General features: G+C 35.1%; 3 protein-coding genes across 3 annotated transcripts in view; 1 reads left to right on the top strand and 2 right to left on the bottom strand.

Annotated features, from left to right (window-relative positions):
* Prp8 (pre-mRNA processing factor 8) overlaps positions 1-5455 on the bottom strand; it is a 43598-nt gene extending 38143 nt beyond the window's left edge. Inside the window, exons 1-3 of the mRNA XM_085945009.1 lie at positions 5339-5455; positions 3884-4119; positions 2242-3130 (exon numbers count right to left, since the gene is read on the bottom strand). Of these exons, the coding sequence (XP_085801135.1) occupies positions 2242-3130; positions 3884-4112 (1118 nt within the window). The 5' untranslated portion in view covers positions 4113-4119; positions 5339-5455. The remainder of the gene's footprint in view (positions 1-2241; positions 3131-3883; positions 4120-5338) is intronic.
* A 466-nt stretch (positions 5456-5921) lies between these two features.
* On the top strand, positions 5922-8953 carry LOC147074030 (uncharacterized). The gene has a single exon (XM_085944555.1). The coding sequence runs from the start codon at positions 6020-6022 to the stop codon at positions 6446-6448; it is 429 nt and encodes a 142-aa protein (XP_085800681.1). The 5' UTR covers positions 5922-6019; the 3' UTR covers positions 6449-8953.
* A 3081-nt stretch (positions 8954-12034) lies between these two features.
* On the bottom strand, positions 12035-21359 carry LOC147074031 (dynein regulatory complex subunit 2-like). Its single transcript, XM_085944223.1, has 9 exons — positions 21219-21359; positions 19912-20025; positions 19580-19718; positions 18254-18477; positions 16137-16334; positions 14926-15120; positions 13986-14136; positions 12836-13097; positions 12035-12155 (listed from the first exon to the last, which is right to left on the bottom strand). Exons 1-9 carry the CDS (start codon positions 21357-21359, stop codon positions 12035-12037), a joined length of 1545 nt encoding a protein of 514 aa, XP_085800349.1.
* Between the last annotated feature and the right edge of the window lie 47 nt (positions 21360-21406).

Below are 21406 nucleotides of genomic sequence, written 5' to 3' on the forward strand. Positions count from 1 at the left end.
ATTAATGTATATGTGAATTTCAGCATCCAGCAGACGTACTTCAATAAGTGGAGAATATCAATCCACAAGGGGCTTTGTTTTCAAGAAACAATCCTATGTTGCTATTCCACTCCACAAATGATATCTTAAAAATTCTCACATATAAGATATTCAATGCTGCGTGGTTAATTCTAATTAATAATTTAAAGAATGTTGGGTTAACCGATTGATTGACATACGTACAATGTAAAAGACAGTATGTTAATGGCCTTCACAGTATGGAGGCCCATATTCATAATATATTCTCTGATCAAGAGCGAAAATGGTAATTAATTTTTAAATTGTAAATCATCATTTCATATAATAATATAACAAATCGTTGTTGCGCTGTTAAAACCTCCGATGCGACCGCACAGTTTATTAAAACCATCAATGTTCGTAACACCGAAATTGAAATATATTTAATTATAGATCTCTGGTACCATAATACCTCCAATGTATGTATAACTTTACACACTAATCTGCGAAACTACGGATCTCATTTACATTTACTCTCAGGTACATTTATTTACCTCCAACCCCCGCTTAACCACTCTATCGCCGAGCGCCCGCCGGTGGGCACTTTGTGATGTCATTCACACGCCACGCGCCCACCCATGGGCGCTTTGTTTTAAAATCGTAATGAACGTGTCTAATTATTTTTTTTAAATGAAAGACACCTCCGAATATCCCAATGAACCATACACCACACAGAAATATTCATAAATCAAAGTAGTTATCAAGACAATACGATCTTTGTATCTAGGGCTGACACATATGCCGGCGTAAAATGACATGACATCACTGTTGGACAATTTTTATTATTTGTTTATGTAAGTCTTTTCTAAGTGTCTTGAAACGAAAACGGCAATAATTGATGAAGAAACGCCTATTCCACTTGTGAACAATGCTGTTTTTGTTTCTATAATTTTTAATAGCCATAATAATTTTACGACAGGCGCCTCATTATTCATATCCATAAGTTGAGTGAATAGCTTTATTTTTACGACTTCCATAATATAAAATTAAAAATAATTTACCCGATAAAAGTTACAAGTGACAAGTGACATGGGTAGCTTTGTAATGCGCTGTCCAAATGAAGCAATACTTTGCCGCATTTTCGAGCGAGGCGAGACGCGCCAGACGGAAATCACCGCGAGTGCGGCTTGTGTGGACATCGCGAGACTCAAATCGTATCATGTGGGCAAAACTTTATATGTATGTATTGCAGTAGTGTTTTATTATGATTTCCGATAGAATAATATTAGATGCATGGTTATATTTGCCACTTATTTATCAAGTAATATTATATTTTTGTTTCATGTTGAGCGCGTTTCAGTGTGCATTTCATAATTTTTCTAAGTTTGTAATATTATTTCGTAAATTTTCGGTGAATTTTATTATTCCTAAAATAGAGTACCTACCTATAAACATTGATAGTGTGTAATAGATATATTTGTGTGTTTGTGTTTTGTCACCCTTCAAAATGGAAGATGATCATAATAATCCTGAGCAAGAAGCCGATGATATTTTATTTTCGACGCAAGAATCCGAAGATGAGAAAATTATTGAAATAAAATAAAAAATCTAAAAAACACTATTATAGAATTTTTGATGAGATGACCCTGAAAATGATGACCGTGAATAGTGATACCCTGAATAGTGAAGACTGAATTCTAAGTGAAAAAATACATCAATAATAATAAAAGTGAAAAAAATACTTATATATAATATAATAATATAAAAAATAATATAAAAAATAAATAAATATTGTTGGGTGACAGCCCTGAGTGAAAAATATATCGTAGTTTTCCATGAAAAATTAATACAATCTATGTTACCATACATAATATGTGAGTATTACTATACATTATATATTTATTTCAACTTTTTCTATTTTTTTTAGTTTTTTAAAAATGTGTGGCATATAGGTGTTAATTTGATTTTAACTCTTGGCGATAGAGTGGTTAAATCTTAACACTGCATAAAGCGCTATAAAATCGCGGCCAAGACATGACGGTTCTAGAATAGTCATCCCATCGGAGCTATTATAAGCACTCGATAATGACAAGCCCCTCCCATCCACTACTTGTTACTTGGGAAACTCAAAAAAATTGAAAAATCTTAATTTTTGTATCTACTATAAAATTGAAATGTCTAATTGGATGTTTCAACAGCTTAATCACGACATATAAAACTTGATATGGAACACCATGTACCAACCATGAAAGTTGAACGTAATGCGGCAGGTTGTTGTACAAGTATGGGAAAGCGATCCTGTACTCCGTCCTGATTGGCTGCCTGATAATAATCTTATTAATGTCGTTGAACTCGTTCCAATCTTCATCGCCAGCACTGTTATCCTTTACCAACGGTTCAAACTTCGGCCCTCCGGGTATCGCCATGTTCAAAGCTTTGGCGGTAAAGAAACTCTTCGAATCGAAGAGGTAGAAGTAATTATCGTCCACGAGATCCGTTAGCAATTGATTGGCGAGGCGATACAACGTTGCCATTTGCGGCAGTGACAAATACCATCTTCTGTAAGTGGAACCGTTGACAAATTTAGTGCCTATTAAAGGTTTATGGTCATAGAACCAGGAGGCGACACTGCTGTCTTCATCTGAATCTAATTCGATCTGGATAGGCTCCAACGGTTCGACATCTAAAACGTTATCGGCATAATCCAGAGGAGGCTCTTCATCGTCGAAGGGCGGAAATCTCATTCTTTTAAAGTGGCGACGATCTCTCTTCTCTCGCCTCATCATGATCCACATGGTCCCCCACTGAGCGACGTAGACAGGTTCTATGACCCACGGGATCTCATTGACAAACGTGATGGCACCGGTAATGTGATAAAGCACTTTAACGTCTCTGATTTGCTCCCAAGGCATGGGCATGTTTTCGAGTAGCTTCATCACAGCGTGAGGCATGTATTTGAGGGCACCCAGATAGACTCGTTTGTCATGTCTGTACTTGCGGCTCGTCATATCGCCGTGGTCTCTGATGATTTTCCTGATATGTTCGGGAGGCATGTCTTCTTTTTGCGCGTCCACGAATCCAAATTTTCTCTTCTCCGAAAAGCGTTTTGTCTGCAGTTGCTGCCATTTTTGCGCTACAGAAAACAACAAAACATTAAACTTTGTGTAACTTAATTTTTAATCAAAGGACCCCATGCATAGTATTGCTTATTTAAATTAGTTCGCGAATGCACTAGTCAACTGATTTAAATATATAAAAACTATGCATTATTAGCCGCATACTGACTGAGCGAGCAGCCTCGCCATAGATTAATATACGTAAAAGCCTTGCGAGGCAAATGCTCAGTCAGTCAGTACGCATCTGGCCCGAGGCAAACGCACGCGCCGCCTCGCCGGAACGTTGCCGCGGCCGATCCAATCGTTATCAGTTTGTCGATGCTCAAAGGTGCTTCACATAACGTTAATTTTCACGATCTCATCGATTTAATCCTCCACAGCAATTTTCGCGAAGCAAATGCCCGAAGCAGCCTCGTGAGGCTGCTCGCTCAGTCAGTAGGCAACTAATAATGCGCGAAAAGTGATGTTGCCATATTGACTGTTTCAGTAAAAATGTCATCTATGCATAGGTATTGTAATTAGTTAGTTTTGCTATAATATTGCCTGTGTTTGCAAGCATGTGGACTGCAGTGTCTGTCAAACTTTTTAACCTGACGACACACTGGGGAAAGTAAATATATTTCGTGGCACACGAAATAAAAATCCCCAAAAAAATTAAATAGGTATGTACTTAATGCTTTATTAATATTAATAAAAAAAAAAAAATTATAGGTAGGTATGTTATAATAGGTGTTGATAGGTGTAAGCTTAAAAAACAGAAGATATGGCACCTTTCTCCTGTAGCTTATCATCGGTGATGATATCAGGTTTGGGCAGGGGCGGAGGAGCGTGCAAAGCGTGTTGGTGGGCAGCATGTGCGGCAGCTGCGGCGTGGTGTTGCGCAACAGCCCGCTGCTGTTGCTGTTGATGCTGCTGTTGCGCAGCCGCCACCAGCTGCTGCTGGGCCATCATGGCCGCCCACGCCGCGTTCCCGCCCAGGATGTACGGAGGCAACGCCATAATTTATCTGAAAACCAATCCTGAATTAGCATCTCAAGGCAGCCCTTATGAATACCACTGTGCAGTGGTGTGTACTAGGATTTACAATCTCAATTCCGATATTGATCTTTAAATTTTGTAACTGGGATTTTAAGATCAGTGTTTCATTTAGAAAATTAACTTTTTCTACGCCTCACGATAATACTATGGTAGTATCTGACAGGCAACAGATTTTTAACGACACACGTTGAATGTAGAGCGAAACTCTTACTGAAGTCGCTGTAATACCGATAATTTGTGGCTTAGTATTTCATAATTATTCACGCTTACACTTAAAGATTTATTTACTAGTCATGAAAGTAGTGAAGAGTCAAAGAAATTATTTATACAAACAACCTTTGTTATTAATATTTAGATGATCAATCACATAATATAGCAAATAACAGTATGTAACAGCGGGTCAGTATTTTCTCTCATTACCAAGGCACCCGCAAACGTTCTGGAATCTCTGTCCATTAATGTAATACAAAAAATTGATATTACTCTCTCATTTTAAAGTTGTTTAATCTCTTTAGGTTATAATTTAAAACATAATTTTTGCATACATTATGCAGTTACAGGACATGTAGGTAGGGCGAATGGTGAAAAAAATATGTCCAAGCCAAGACTCGCCCGAAGACTTCTTCTGATCGCTAAGGAGTTCCATTATTACAGAGTTCGAGTTCTTATAATATTGATAATCCAACATACCTACACAATAACACAAGTCTATAATCAGAAGGGACAAACAAGTAAAATATTATTATTCATTTGCCGATTTCCAATAATAACAAAGAAATATTAATATTGCGCTAAAGAACAAAAAGATTAATTAAAGAACAAAAAGATTAATTAAAGTACAAAAAATCATTTGGTTTTATGAATATCAAAATCGAGCTAAAATCAAGATGTGTATTTGGTGGATGCATTGACTTTTTTACAGAGTATTCTACCATTCATTACCGGTTTAAAAACAACGTAAAATACCATTATATGTTATCAATTCCATAGTTTGAACAATTACCACTATAAAAACTACATGAGATAGAGATAAGACTACGTAAATGTTACTTATTTATCATACGCATCAATATATTTCACACAAAAATCACGAGGCAAAAATAAAATTATAAAATACACCGGCGTGTAAATATAGAAGTCGTTCACAACTGAGTTTGCGCAAATTTAAGAAAACATTGAAAACTTACTTCATTTATCAACTTATGAGTAAAGTTATATCAAAAAACGCAGTGATAAAAGCATCTCCGTCAAAACGTTTTATAGACGTTTAGTTCACCGGCCATTTGCAAATTATTGGAAATATTAGATGATCCCAGTCGAATAAAAACATAATAATAAACAATATCATTTATTTTTCTTCTCATTGAGTAAAGGCGCTTCTTCGCTAATTCCATTCGATGCAATGGTTTTAATTTTTGCGACTTAAACTGAATCCTTTTCTGAGTACCTAGGTATCTAGGTACCTCCTTAATCGATGTATTTATCAAAATAAATAGGAATACCTATCTACCTAGGTACATCGCGTTTCGTTCAAGATTATTATTTGTTTTGCCAAAAAAATGTTATTTTTTTCTATTTATCTAATTCTACTAATATCTAGGCACCTACATGAATTGTAAATACTGTTCACTGTGCTGTATTATTTTTGGGAAACAATCGCGCATGTTATTCCTCTTTTTTGTAGTTGAGGGACTGCATACCAATAAATTTATTAGCCTATAGCTTTATATTTGGACCATAAATAATATACTATTTTCAGTTTTTGACATTTAAAAATTCCTAGTTTCGATCAGTTCCCGCTATTTCCGATTCCGTTTATTCGTCATTTTACTTTTTGTGTTTTGCTGACCTTTTAATAATACATTAAAATGTCTGGACATGATGATTTGGATGATAATCAATTTCCTGACAACAACGAATTGATCCCATACGTGATTGGCAGCAACATAATGCAGAAAAACGGCGAAACCGTCATGTGTTGGGGGCGCGTAACCTCAATCAACTCGAACGGCGATAACTTTGTAATTCGCACCGCCGACGAACAAGACATAACGGTACACTTAAAAAGCCCTCTAAATGAACACATCGATGGCTGGGTAGAAATCCACGGCGTCGCGCAAGGTAAAACAATCAAGTGCGAAGACTTCATCATTTTCCCCACTGAACAAACCGGCGACGTCGACAAGGACGGTCACAAAGCCCTAGTTCAACTTCTCGGGGCCATTGATGACCCGTGGAACTTAGGTGAAAATGAATCAGGACAAGGCGGCCATGAAGGACTCTCTTATATGGAATAAGAGTAGTGTTATTCGTGAAGATTCAAAGCTTTTGTGACTACTAAATTATTAAGAGTTCTTGTGTTTGTATTGTATGTTGTACGAACAGGGGTGGCGAACCTATGGCACGCGTGATGATGTTGCATGGCACGCGTTTGAAGAGAAAAAAAATACCTATAATAATAACAAATGACAGCTCGCATTGTATAAAAAATAGCAGGCAAATACTCTTCAATAATAAGCATTAAATACTTGGTCTAGCTTCATCATTAGTAATTATGGCAGGCAGTTTCAAAATTGGTGGACATGTGGAAAATGTATGGCATAATTAAAAAAGTGATTAAGCTATAATGTGTGCTATGTTCTGTGAGCAGTATATAGAACTTCAGCATTTTTAATTTTTAAAACTATTTTTACCATGAATGAAAAACTGCTTGGCACGTCAGACAGATGAAAAATACTATTTGGGAAAATTTGGCACGCATGCATAAAAAGGTTCGCCAACCCTGGTATAGAATATAATTAATTAATGTGCAAGTATGATAACTTTAGAAACAGCAGTGCTGCACTGGCTAAACTAATTTTATAAAATAAGATACATATTAAACACATTCAAATGAATAATATATAGACTACTGAGATGCTACCTGCCTAAAACACTATCTAAAAAACGAACAGATGTGAAGAATTTGTTTTTAAACACATGCTAAGGTAATGTGTGCTATCTGGACTAAAACTGCATCCACACGTTGACTAATTTTACATATTCAGATTTTTTTTATAAACTTTATTAAGGCTTAAGTAATTACATCGGCAGACACGCAGACCCAACCCGATCCAACAACCGTCGTGGCCAACGTTTTAACACTATTTGCAATTACACGCAACACTTCAATCGCCTTGGTCCTTGCTTTTGATTGGTTTAAAATAAACATAGTGTTGCTATTATTAAAAATATAGGTTGACCGAAAACTAGATATTTCTTAGATTGGTGGCTACACTGAACGTATTCCCGCGCAATTTTACGTCAAAAAAACTGAGCTGTCAAACCTAGCGAGCATCTGTTGAAATTTGCGCGGCCGTTTGACATTTATAGAGAGTTTTGTATACTTTTTGTTAATTTACATCATGAATAACTGGGCAAGCTTGAATCTCCAAGCCAATCGATTAAGACTAATTGTAGCGAGTATGGCTATATTTCAACTGGCGTGTATTAATTCGACGAGGACCGTGTCCTCAGCGCTAGTCCATACATCTTGTAGTTGTTGAAGTCAAGCAGTAGAATGAACGACCGTTTGCGTGGCTCGCAAGCGGGTGCGTATTCGGCTATTTCCGTACGCTTTCGGCAATCTTCGCTTGCTAATGAATGGATCGCACGACGGAGTAATAGAAAATTTTCTATTTGTCTTGATCGCTCACGATCCTTGAAAACCATAGAGAATAGAGTTTGACAGTCGTGACAGACGATCGGGCCAGACGCAATCTGCCAATATAATTTGAGCTTTAGACTAAATCTGCCATGATGGTACATCTCTACAATCTTTAAATTTAGTTACGCAAACTCCCTGATCTGTATATTGGCTGATAGATTCTGTAATATCATATCTGTTGATACAACCTCCACTGTGTAGACCCATATGCCGGCTCTCACATCAAAACACTTCTCGTGTGCCTCACAGCCATAAAACAAACCTTCCGAGAACTAAGATCCAGTGTTGCTTGGGAAGACCGCGCACATCTACCTAGCGACAATCGCATGTAGCCTTCGAAACGCATAGATATTTGAATGTGGTGATTAGCGAGCCGGTATAGGAATGACCAATAATTCGTAAGTTGTATGTGACTTCGACTCTTCGACTTGGAGTCCGAGAAGGATGCAATTTGTCAGCAGATGTTTTTTTCAAGCGAAACAGTCGCATTCAACCAATCTGCGGAGCTCCATTTGGCAACGTGTGTTTTGGGAATAATAATGACGTTACATCGAGGTATTCGACACATTTTAGGTGAGATGAGTTTTGATGTGAAAGCCGGCTTAGATCTTATTAAGATTGTACATAGTTAAAAGAAAATGTATAATTTCCACAGTCTACCTGCACTCTTCACCACTGTCATATGTAAGCATTTGTCATGGTGTCGGCACTGAACATGTTAACAATAATTTGTATCTGTAAAAATTCAAAGAAAAAAAACAATCATTAATATTAATCCGCATTCCTGTTTCTTATTTTTGGGTAAATTTATTTTTTTCTGTATTTATGGATAATTAACTAACTGGTTGCATCAGTGTCCTAATAGAAAAGTAATGATCAATCGAATAAAAAATTGAAAAACTTTTTATAACAAGTGATATGTTGTAGGTACCTTTTGTTGTAATTCCAAAGTGATCACATTCCTCATACATGAAGATTACGACGAGGAAAAAGTTGTAACTATTATCAATACGCCATTAATATTAAGTATTTTCCATTTAAGTAAAATTCATATTGTCTAGCTTCACATGTTAAAATAATATTTTTTTAAATAAAATTATTGAAAAATCAAACAATGTATTTTTAATATAAATTTTTATTTCAAAATTGGTAAGCTTAATTAATAGTAACACGCAAAATTAGTATACTACTATATAATATATCTGTATATTATCAAATTACATGGTTATGTTGTTCATTCACAGAAATAAAAGAAAAAGAATAAATACTTACTAGTATGACAACACCACAGGCGGAAAATATGAGTAGAAAACCATAGCAACCAAAATCAACAACCATATACAACACAGATCGCAATGAACACGAAATGAATTCTTAATGTTATTACTATTATACCTATACCATCAAATATAAAGACATTGAGCAAATCACATAAATCATCACACAAAGCATGATCAGTCCAGTGTCAGTAAATCCACCGGAAAAAATATAATAATAATCAGTCACATACCATAATTATTATGCTCCACGTACGCACAGGGGTAACTGCTTTGTACAGTAATACCCGGTTTACACGTGTATGGCTTTACTGTGTACAGTAAGAAAATGTATGGGGAAACATGTATTATCCTGCAGTAGGCAAGATTGCGTGCATGAATCAAACGAGTTTGGAAGCTTCTGAATTGCTCTGATTTTTTATGCGCAAGTGAAATCTATGCCTGCGCAGTAGAACGATAATGGCGAACCTGCCGGTAAAAAAACCAACTAATTTTGACGTTAACCAATTTTCAATACGTCCTATCAAAATCTCTATATATATAAAAATCTCGTGTCACGATGTTTGTGGTCGAACTCCTCCGAAATGGCTAGACCGATTTTTATGAATTTTTATATATCTATTTGTTAGGTATGAGAATAGGTCAACAAGTATATTTCATACCGCTAGGTGATTAAGGTATCTCTATCCAGAAAATTTTTTCTTTTATTTTTTTGAAAATTTCTTTTTGTATTTTTTTATTATTTTGCATCAAAAAATACTTATAACCCCAAATTTTCACCCTCCTACCTCTACCCTCCCATTTTTTAATCGCGACCATATATATAAAAATCTCGTGTCACGATGTTTGTGGTCGAACTCCTCCGAAATGGCTCGACCGATTTTTATGATTTTTTTTATGTATATTTTTTAGGTATGAGCATAGGTCAACAAGTATATTTCATACCGCTAGGTAATTAGGGTATCTCTATCCAGAAATTTTAATTTTTTATTTTTTTAAAAATTTCTTTTTGTATTTTTTTTATTATTTTGCATCAAAAAATACCTATAACCCAAAATTTTCACCCTCCTACCCCCACCCTCCCATTTTTTAATCGCGATTTTATTATTTCTGTATGAACAAATTTAATCGTCGTTCGTATTTCAAACAGAACAAAATTATTTATGTTGTTGAATGACAGATGGCGCAGATGACGGCCAGATATTGAATATTCGGCTCATCCGAAAATGCTGATTGGTGCTATGGACAAAGAATGTTCCCATTGTCATGCGCTCAAATTCAAACATGAGTCAGCTGGGATGTGTTGCGCATCAGGAAAAGTGCAACTACCAGAAATTGAGATACCACCAGAATCATTGAACGGCTTGCTCATCGGCACGGTTCCAGATTCAAACCTGTTCCTGAAGTCCATTCGCACATTCAATTCATGCTTCCAAATGACTTCGTTCGGAGCAACAGAAATAGTTCACAATACTGCGGCAAATGGTCAACAATTCCATTCTACGTTCAAAATCAAAGGCCAAGTTTACCACAAAGTAGGCTCATTGCTGCCAATGCCAAACGAACCACATAAATTTTTACAAATCTACTTCATGGGCGGTGAGGACATCAATCATGTGGATGCACGTTGCGGCTACAATAGCCTCAATTCGCCTAATCCCAAGCGCATCGTCGGCGAACTGGACGCCCTGTTGAATGAACACAATGAATTATTGAAATTCTTCAAAGCACACATGCACGAATTGCAAAGTGACAATCACGCTATTGTCATCAATCCTGATAAAACACCAGCTGAAGAGCACATGCGTCAATTCAATGCGCCTGTTGTTGACGACATTGCTGGAATCATGGTTGGCGACCGCACATCGACGCGAGAAATCGTGATTCGAAGAAGAAACAATAATCTGGAGTTCATCGCTGACACACACCGTTCATACGACGCTATCCAATATCCGCTAATTTTCTGGAAGGGACAAGACGGATATTGCATAAACATTAAACAACGAGATCCTGTCACAGGTAATTCATTCATTATGAACATCATTACTCATTTTGAATTGAGAAAATGAATGGTTGATGTTTTTTTGTTTTTATCGGCGGTCATCGTCAACACCGCTCTATTTTTCTTTCTGTCATATATCCCATCCCCACATACTTACGATACATTCGTTATTTTTTATTTAACAACCAAAATATTCACTAGAAATAATTTATATGGCAGAACAACGTTTGCCGGGTCAGCTAGTAGTACTATAAAATGACAACATCGCGTCTTGCTTACTCTTGAAGAATGAGATTGGAGAGACAGTCGGCACTTTTACATGTAAACAGTTATTGTCACGATATTTTAAAATAAGCACTATTGCCGACAGTAATACCATGCACGTGTACAGGCGCGATAAAGTTAATAAACCCTAACCAATGATTTTTATAATCAATTCTATTGATGTAGGTACCTATCACAATATTCCAAGTATTATTATTGGTTTGGTATGTGTCTGACCATGCCAAAGGCTTATGGGTTTAAATCCCAGCCGGCTCAACTTTTATTTCATATTCAAACTTCTCTAAACATTGTAAATTAACATATAATAATATTATATCTATCTATGGTATATCCCTATGACTATATGAAAATGAACAAATTTTATATAAATTCAAATACAGATGCAATTTCCATGAAATACCTCAGTCTATACTCTATCTATAACATTAATTTCATTTCATTTTCGTTTTGCAACTACCATGTATTTGAATCCAGCAATGTTATCTTTTCTCCTCTCGATAAGAATCCACATAACAAGAGTTACACCTAAAAAATAATATACTTAAGTAATAAAATTTAATTTTTCGATACTATATCTGAAAAAATGTTGTACATTTTCTACAATCTGCCATATTTATTGGCAATTCCTTCTTATTACTATGTTATTGGTGGCATTCTTCTTCCACTGATTAATTCTTCTCTCATGCTGAACAGCATTGCAAATACTCGCTTCGACACATGTCACTGGCCGCCTCCTGAAAGTCAGTAATATGTAAAAAAAAAAATGGTTTAAGGCGAATTCTTCACTGAGCCTTTTTTAAAGAGGCACCTAGCGGAAAAATATGAAGCTTGCAATTTGAGACATTTTTTTGATAATTTACAATTTCAACTGTATTAATGAATAAATATGTATCTGAAAACATTAAAAATAAAAATATTTTTTATTTTAAGTCAAAGACAAACTTACAATTGTAAAAAATGTAATAAAATGTGAATTTGTTCTATCGGTCCGCACCCTATTATAACATATATTCTATGGTCATATTTATTATTAAAATTTAGTTTATTAAGTTTTCTAAGCATCACCTAAGCGATTTTTGACAAATTCATAGTTTTAATATTTTTTATATCTATTTTAAAAAACATCAATTTTTATAAAAAATATAAATGTGTATAACTTGAAATCCTTTTTATTTATATTAATATAAATATTTTATTTTTCTTTCCCTATTTAAAAAAATCCGTGACAAGATTTGCTATGGTCTGCAGCATATTTGAATTATCAAACAAATGAATATCAGAATGTGAAATAGTGCTGCCAACCTTCGACTCATTTTTCTCCCTTACCTAAGTACCTATATTACAAATTGAATACAACAGCTGGCATAAAATAAATACTCCATAATAAACTTCAATAAATAAAGGAAATGCTTACACTGCACCAGTGACTTCACCGTGTCCTCCCGACAGTGGAGCGATCCTGTACATCCTCATGCTCGCCGGCCTTCCAGAAATTTCCGCATTAGATTCTTTGCTGTCTCCCAACGCAGCTTCCATAAGATAATTTTTGAGGCAAGTCTTCAGGTATTTGTTCTCTTGCCTCAGACTGTCTCTCTCTGCTCGCAGCGTTGCCGAATGGACATTCACTCGGTGCAGCTTGAACCAGAAATTCTCCAGCTTGTCGTATGCTTCAACGGCTTCCTGAAAGTAAGTTGGATCAATCATGAACATATTATATATCAGAAATCTATATTTTGTGTCTAGTCTAGTATTTTTTCTGACTTATACACGGTGTATAAGTCAGAAGCTCTGCCATTCTTGGTGGTATTGTTCCTAATAACTATCTTAGAAATCGGGAGCATCAGTTGTTCGTTCTCCCAAGGTGCAGGACTAACCTGCCGTTGGTAATTTAAATTGGGAGGGAAATAACTGTGTTTTACCAAATCGCTTCGGATATTTATATATTCCGGTTGTGTGAGGATGAGTTAGAATGATGTTATTTTATATATTCATAAAATAGTGTCTACTTAGCTCATTCAGTGTATCTCCATGTACTTTTTTTTATTTACATAAAATATGAATATTATATAACATAATTAATTGGTAAATTTTTGCACATGGCAGGACTACTTATTATGACATACAATTAAAAGATTACTGGATAAGACATGCGTCCAATCATCAGAAGGGCTATGCCTAGCAAAGACATGAAGTTAACTCCGCAGCACACAATTTCACAGGTCTAATTTTGTAATGTAATTATCATAAAAACATTACGAAAATATGAATTAAAACCTCAAATAAATATTTATGACCGCATGAAAATATTGATAGAAAACCACAAAAAGTTTCAGTTTAGATGAAAAATCAAGATTTTAAAAATCCTTTGATATCGTGTATTTTTACAGTCGTACGTTTGCATGGCTGTGGAATACAGATCAATTTCCGACTAGTGTAGAGCCGTTAATCTACCAGATCATTCTTATTCAGATCAAAATTACGTGTCTCCTAGATGAAGACTTAATATGAGGAAATGGTTCCAGTCCATAATGCTATCTCCCGCTTTCTTGGCATGAATATTTCACTTACCACCATTTCGGGGGTTGCATTATCCATATCAAATGGAATTCCCAAGTTATCCCACGGAAGTACTTTTTCACTGTCAGTTTCATATTTTCTGCACGTCGACTCCATCTGCAATATCTTCTCACCTTTCGTGACCCAACTCTCCAAGTTCTGCAACATTATTAAGAAATTATAATGGATTTAAGTTTTGTACTATTCTGTTTGAGTTGTTTTTTGCGACCCGGGTTTCGGCTTTCGGCATCTGCAGGCACTGTGTACACTCGCCAAAAGGCAAATAAACACTGACAACGAATACTATATTAACTCTAACTTATATAACCTATCAATACAATAAAGTAGGTAAAAACTCCATTACCTACCTATCAAGACATGGGTCACAATAAAAAATATAACAAACAAATTATGAATAGTTCTAGTGTTAGTAAAAAACCCCCTATCTTATTAATATCAAATCTCATTGAGTACCTTATTAAAACAGTTCAAAGAGAGGACTTTTTAACAGGTTAACTACATTAAATAATCTTCTTCTTCTATCGTGTCCATGCGAGAGATGCGTTTAGACTCTTCCCAACCATACCTAAGCCACCGTTATGCCTACGTCATTGGCTTCAAACATATCATCGATTGTGCACCTGGTTAGAAGTAATAGGGTCATCTCTGGGCGTTTTTTTACAGTTTATTTTCTTCGTATTTCTGTATCTCAACTTGCTCGATGGATTATTGCTTGTTATGTAAATCAACAAATTTTGCCAGTTTACAAATACACAGTTCCATAAAACGGCCTTACTAATCAATCGGACATCACTGACTCACCCACAATGGATTTCCTTGATGTTTGCAAATTAAGAAAAAACTACTTAATGAGAATATATTCGTAAATTTTCTGGGTCTGGCTAATCCGTATTGCTTTGCTTGCATAACAATTTATTATTCTCTCACCTTAATAGCTTCGTAACTTTCGACGCTCAATACAGTCATTTGCTCCCTGTCATTAATGTGGTGGTTAAACATTTTCAGCTTTCCTTCGGAGTACATCTTGGTCATGGTTTCCTTTTTCTTGTGCATGCTTTTCTGCTTAATGTCGATTTCCTCAGACAGATTCTCCCATTCTTGCTGATGGTGCAAGATGACATCCTGCGTGGAATAAGAAGCCGTCTATTGAATGTGTCAGTCAAAACTTTAACTATTTTCATCAATTTACATAGCAAATTTGAGAAAATATCAAGTAAAATTAATGAATCATGTACCTACAGTAGATTCTCACTATTACAACACTATATAAAACCCGATGTTGCCAGATTACTGGAATACATATAGGTACTTATGAAAAACTATAAAATTTAAAAAATATGAATTTGAAAAGTGCCACCATCTATGAATTAAGGGTCACCAATATCAACGAAATTGGAAAATATCTTGGATGTATGGTTATTAGTTAATTTTGACATTAGATATGGTGTAGGTGGTTCAAATGGTAGAGCACATTGGCCGGATCCAATGGATGCGGATTCAAGTCCCGTCCGACACCAATATGTATGTTTCTGAGATGGTCAAGATTATGTATGTATATTCAATAGATATATACATACATATTACACTATTGAATTATTCAATGAATTACACAAAAAATTATTTTAAATCAAATAGTACAATTCAATTGTACATAGGGTGGGTCTCGAAATCATGTTATGGTGTACCTAATTTCAATTTAAAGTTTGACAAACCCTATAAAATCAGGCGTAATGCTAATTTCTTTGTGCTTTACGCGGATGTTCTATAATATCGGATGACCTTGAATTTTTTTTCTAGTGTACATATTTAAACATAATCCGTTGTTAACTCTAAATACCTAAATTATAGACTTACCAACTTTTGGCAGCAATGCCATGATTAATTATCCTACCTGATGTACCATTCTGAGATTCATATTATATAAAATGGTACTGAATATATTTTAATTAAATGGGTATTATTAATAACAAAAGAGTCATTATTCTGGCACACACTGTGGAGCAGAGATTAGAATGCTTGCCTCTGTATTATGGTATAGCTGTATACATGCTATCTTTCTACAGCAATTTATCATTCTAGTCTGGTATTTTACAATGACACTAACAATTTTATAATAGTAATATTTAACAAAACCTTACACTGGCTGCCAGAAGTTTTTCCATGTGCTGATTTATATTCCTTCGGGACACGGCGTCCTTCTGTCTCAGCGTTTGGTACTGCTGAATTTTTGGACTGTGGTAATTTACGTACTTCGTAAAGACGTCTTTCATCTCATTCCAAATGGTTTCCAGCTGAAGTTCTTTCGGTCTCTTCATATCGTTCATGTCTTGCTCCATCTGAGAATGACATTGATTATTAAATAATAAAGATAGAAACAGGATACACAATAAACAAGTTTGTTCATTGTTTAGTTTGTATCACAAAATTAGGGATCTATTTGTAAACCGTATGTATACATATCGTCGCTGTAGGATTGGTTTCCCGAATAGACCAAATGTTCAGGAGATGAAAAACAAATTTCATAATCCTATATTTAAATAGATGGAGATATTTAAATTGTTATTTTTACAGCATATGAATGATGTATTCATTACCATTACAAAGTAATTTAAAGAAAGGGATGGTTCTCGTCCAATTAGATACAAAAAAACATTCTGCATTAAGAGGTCGATTTCGACAAAAACGGATATTCGGGAAACCAATCCTATAGCGACGATATATCAAAATACATACATCAGTGGCGAGGGGTGGAGGTAGGCTGTTAAGATTCGACATAAACTTTGTCAATCATACTTATTTGTTTTCATTGTACTAAGAATACAACTTGCAGATGGTGCTGGTTAGTTTTTTAAATTCATTAACTCCTGTCTTAACTAAACAATAATTTAGATATGCTATCGGTGATCTGACAAAAATAGTGCACACTTTTTCTGTCATACTATTTATTTTTGTTGAATTAAGAATACAGATTGCGGAACCCTACCTAACCAAACCATAATCGATAAAAAATATTCTTCTATCTATAAAATATCTAAAACTATGTATGGTTTAATATGCATAATTTTAGATATTTCAGAGATAAACGAATATTTTTTTTATATTATCTACTATGACTTGGATTAGGCAGGGTTTAATTGAATTTTAAAAAACTAACTAACACTATCTACATATCTTAGTTCAATGAAAACAAATACGTCTGACTGACAATGTTTCCAATGTTGTTGACAATGGATCTTAACAGCCTACCTCCACCCTTCTTTTTTTTAACACTACAACAGGTCATGAGGCCCAATGATAGTAGTGTTGTTAGTAATAACACAGGCTTTGAGAAAATCACATAAATATATTGTGACCTCATCGAGAATTGAACTTGGAGCCCCCGGGTGAAAGGCCAGCGCCTTACCCACTGGATTAATCAAAGCCCCTAATCTAAAAACACATTCTACAGTATTTCAATGTTTCATTGCTCTTAAGGCTATACCTCAGTTGCGGCATGGTCTAAGATCGTGGCTAGCCGATGCGCGGATTGTGGGTCGCGGGTGCAAATGACGCAAGCCGAACGAAATATAATTTGTCATATAAATCCAACATGCGTCAATTTAATGTTCTGTTTATTGTTCTATTAGTAACAATAATAATATATTCATTGACATGTTTTCTTTTTCAAGTAAATGGGTAACGTTTTTAGTCATCTTTACACGATTTAAGAATTAATACCCCCGTCGCCATAACGAAATAAATTGACGTATTCACACCTCGACGTTCGCTCTCCGAATAGCAGCGAGTCTAAAATTTCGTCGCGCCTATAGTTGTAAATTATTTGCCGTTTCACTGATGTATCGTCTTAATAAAAAGAGCAATACATTTCCACTTCATCACTTCGGAATTGGACTGACTAATCACTTCTCTCGCATTTTTATACATAATTTACTGGGTTTATTTAAGTTCTGATTATTTTTACCAAGTTACAAATACAAACAGGAACATAATTATCGCGAATTCACGCATTTCAAAATTATCCTGTGCACCATAATATTTGGTGAGAAAAGTCTAAAGAAATTTCAGGGCCCATTCCGACATAGAAAATAGTCCCTTGTCGCCGTCTCGGTGTGCTCCGACCTCACTAAACCACTGATTATAATAGTTAAAATATTCAAGAAGAATCATATGAAATGCTCTATACAAATCTATGGTAATAACATGAAAATAATCCTTTACCGATCGATTATGAATACAATGGGTGTAATGTTGTTACCAATAGTATAGCGTGATTAGCGGAATGAGCATTCAATCCATCGGCAGCCTTCAACTGTTTATTGATAATGGCGTCCTGTTCGTACATTATCAACTGCAAATTATATTCGGAATCTTTCTGGTTTGATTCCATGTTCTGAGATTCATCATCCCATTGTTCCAGTATGGCATACTTCTGCTCTTCGAAATTGTTGTGGAAGAATTTTAATCGCTCGCCGCTGGTTTCTGCGATTGTAAAACATTATTTAGGAATTTTACATCTACAATGATATGTTAAGACCAATACCATAACGACGCTATATAAACTTAAGTCTAGTGCAGACCAACATACATCTGCCCACAAACAAATAAACAATGTATAATTTGTTGGCAGGCGGGCTTATAGGTAGGTATAGGCAAAAAATATTCAATTTGAATTATGACAATAATATAGTCACTTTCCACTTTATGTCTATATTAAATAATATAGTATCTCAAATTTTGAGATACGAAATACAATACACTGACGCGTCGTAAAGTAAAAAATGACACTGTTCGAGAATGAACAAGTTCAAATTAGTCTCAATGTAATACCGTCACAATTCCATCTAGTGGTTAAAATATTAAAGCTAAAATTATGACTATTGTTTAGTAGATGGAGAATTTTTTTGTGAATATTTCTGTATACTTAACTCAAAATCGTGTTTTTTTGACTTATGACTCTATTTTATCGGATCTGCGACATGTTAGGTAATACATGTTATTGATATGACACACACATTTAATTTTCGATTTAGATATATAGAAATGAGTTAAGTCTTAAGATATGACACTATCTAATAGAAATATTTTCGCACCGTGACACAAGTAGCAAGGAACATATTGTTTTAATCCAAAATATGACTTATATAAACGTCGTGTCATATTCCATTCCACAGTACAGGACGTCAATGGACGTCCTGTGATATCACATCTCACAAAATACGACGTTTATAGAGGCCTATATGATAAATGTGTTTTACGTATAATATACACGATGGCCGTGTGGTTTAAGCGTCGGCCTATAGCGTCGTGGGTCCTAGGTTCGAATCTTGGGTCTGGCAAGTTCACATATTGTTTTTCAATTTGTGTACGAGTCAGAGTGTTGACCTAATAAGTTGAGCAAGTGGCTGACATACATTTCTCGTAAAAACTAAATCTGTAAATACAAACCTCCATCATGTGGAGGCCCATATGATCTTATTAGATCGGACATGGTCAAAGAAGAATTTATTGATAATATTTTTTCATTTCCACATTTTTTTATGGATGGAATGATTTAGGGATGCACTGCATCCACAGCACTCACCCAAGAACTGATTGATCATTTCCATATGCGACTGTAACATGCGGGAGTACTGGTCTTCAGCTTCATCCAAATAAGTCATCAATCTTGCTATAACGGCATTCTTCGAATCGGCCATTCTTGTAAACGATATTATCATCATCTAAAACACGTAATTATTAATGAAATATTCATTGTTGAATCAAAATCACAAATGGCCGGAAAATTTTTTACAGAATTATGAGCTAAGAAGACAGTCCAAAAATCAAATAAAATAACAATTATTATGTAATAACTATGAAAGTGAAAACAATAAATAATAATTTTGTTGGATGAAAAGGGGGTGACATTATTACCTGGAGTTCTTGATCCAGCTGCTTGACTTTGAGTTTCCGAAGAATGAAGCGCCATTGTTGATTGATTTTTGCCAAATTAACTTTTGTAAAAATCTCTTCCTTGTGCAATTTATTCTGAAAGAAAAAAGAGAATCATAACATATTGAGAAACACAATACTATCATAGGTTTATGAAATTTTAAACGTTAATCACATTAATGGCATGGCGTGAACTGTCAATTCTTGGTAGAAAGACATTGTATTAATAAATAAATTAAATCCACATAATTTAGTGATAATCAGGACCATTTTCATCCGTATTAATAGGACATTCTCAACTGACACTAAAAATATATTCCCACAGTTATTTAAACCAGAGTTCTTGGAACCTTCAATTCTTTTAATGATTCGGTTTCATCAAATCAAAAATGTTCCGGTTCTTTAAAAATTCAATATAACTTACCTACCTAGAGTCCATATCCTTTATGCTGGCGTTCGCGGACGGAAAGCATTGTGTCATCGCGTTTGACTGTTACAAGTTTTCAATGGGAGGGAACGAGAGGGAATGCAGTGTTAATATGGTGAAGCGGGGGGGACACCGCACTCCAGCATAAAGAATATGGACTCTAACTAGATATAAGTCAGTATATTATCGATATTTTATTTTAAATTAAGAAAAATACACATAAAATGTAGGTATCTTCTATATTATTGTTTTATAATATCTTTAACAGGTGGAGCATACAGACACCACAATGCTCATTTCACCATCAGGGAACTCAGAAATAATGGAAACTAAAATACGTGTGGAGAAACAGGCAACAGATCTCGAGTGTGGAAGAATATGGGATAAACTTAAACACGTGTCAAGAATACGTCTTCGCATTCGTTCTGACAACTGATCTCGTTTTATGCACTGAGACTCATGCAATATTAGTGTATAACACACACTATTGCACGTCTATAATGTGTGGTTCATTTTCGTAGGACACTCACACATTCAAAACCCTCCGTGTGTATTGGGGTATAGCCTATCGGAATTCTATTTATTAATCTATTCTGTGTTCACCATATTATGATGATTCATGGCACAGACGGTGGCACATGTCAAAATAAGTGCAGCACAAAAAAATATTGTTGAAAATCAATCACGATAATGAATTCGCACTCGCCGGAGTCACGATAAACGAGGGTTACCTTTAGTAGAATTCAGTGAAGGTTATATAAAATAAGTATCAATAATTAAAATCTAAATTATGAGTTATCAATCAGAAGATATTGTATCAAAGAGTATTAAATAAAAATAAAATTGAGTACACAAAGCATACCTTCATGTATCGACCAATCAACTCCTGTTTGCGTCTTCTTGCCTCTTCTTCAATATCAGCCCGGTGTTGCAAGTACCGGGCCCGTTCTTCATCAGACATTTTGGCTAACTTATTAGCCTTCCCTTTCTTTTTGGGAGCCATCTTTTAAACTGTCAAGTCTCTAGTTATTAGACCAAATTTATATGATT

The sequence above is a fragment of the Rhyacophila brunnea genome, unplaced genomic scaffold (genome assembly GCF_057557595.1).
Source record: "Rhyacophila brunnea isolate RB1 unplaced genomic scaffold, BYU_Rbru_1.0 scaffold_17, whole genome shotgun sequence".
Classification (NCBI taxonomy): Eukaryota; Metazoa; Arthropoda; class Insecta; order Trichoptera; family Rhyacophilidae; genus Rhyacophila; species Rhyacophila brunnea.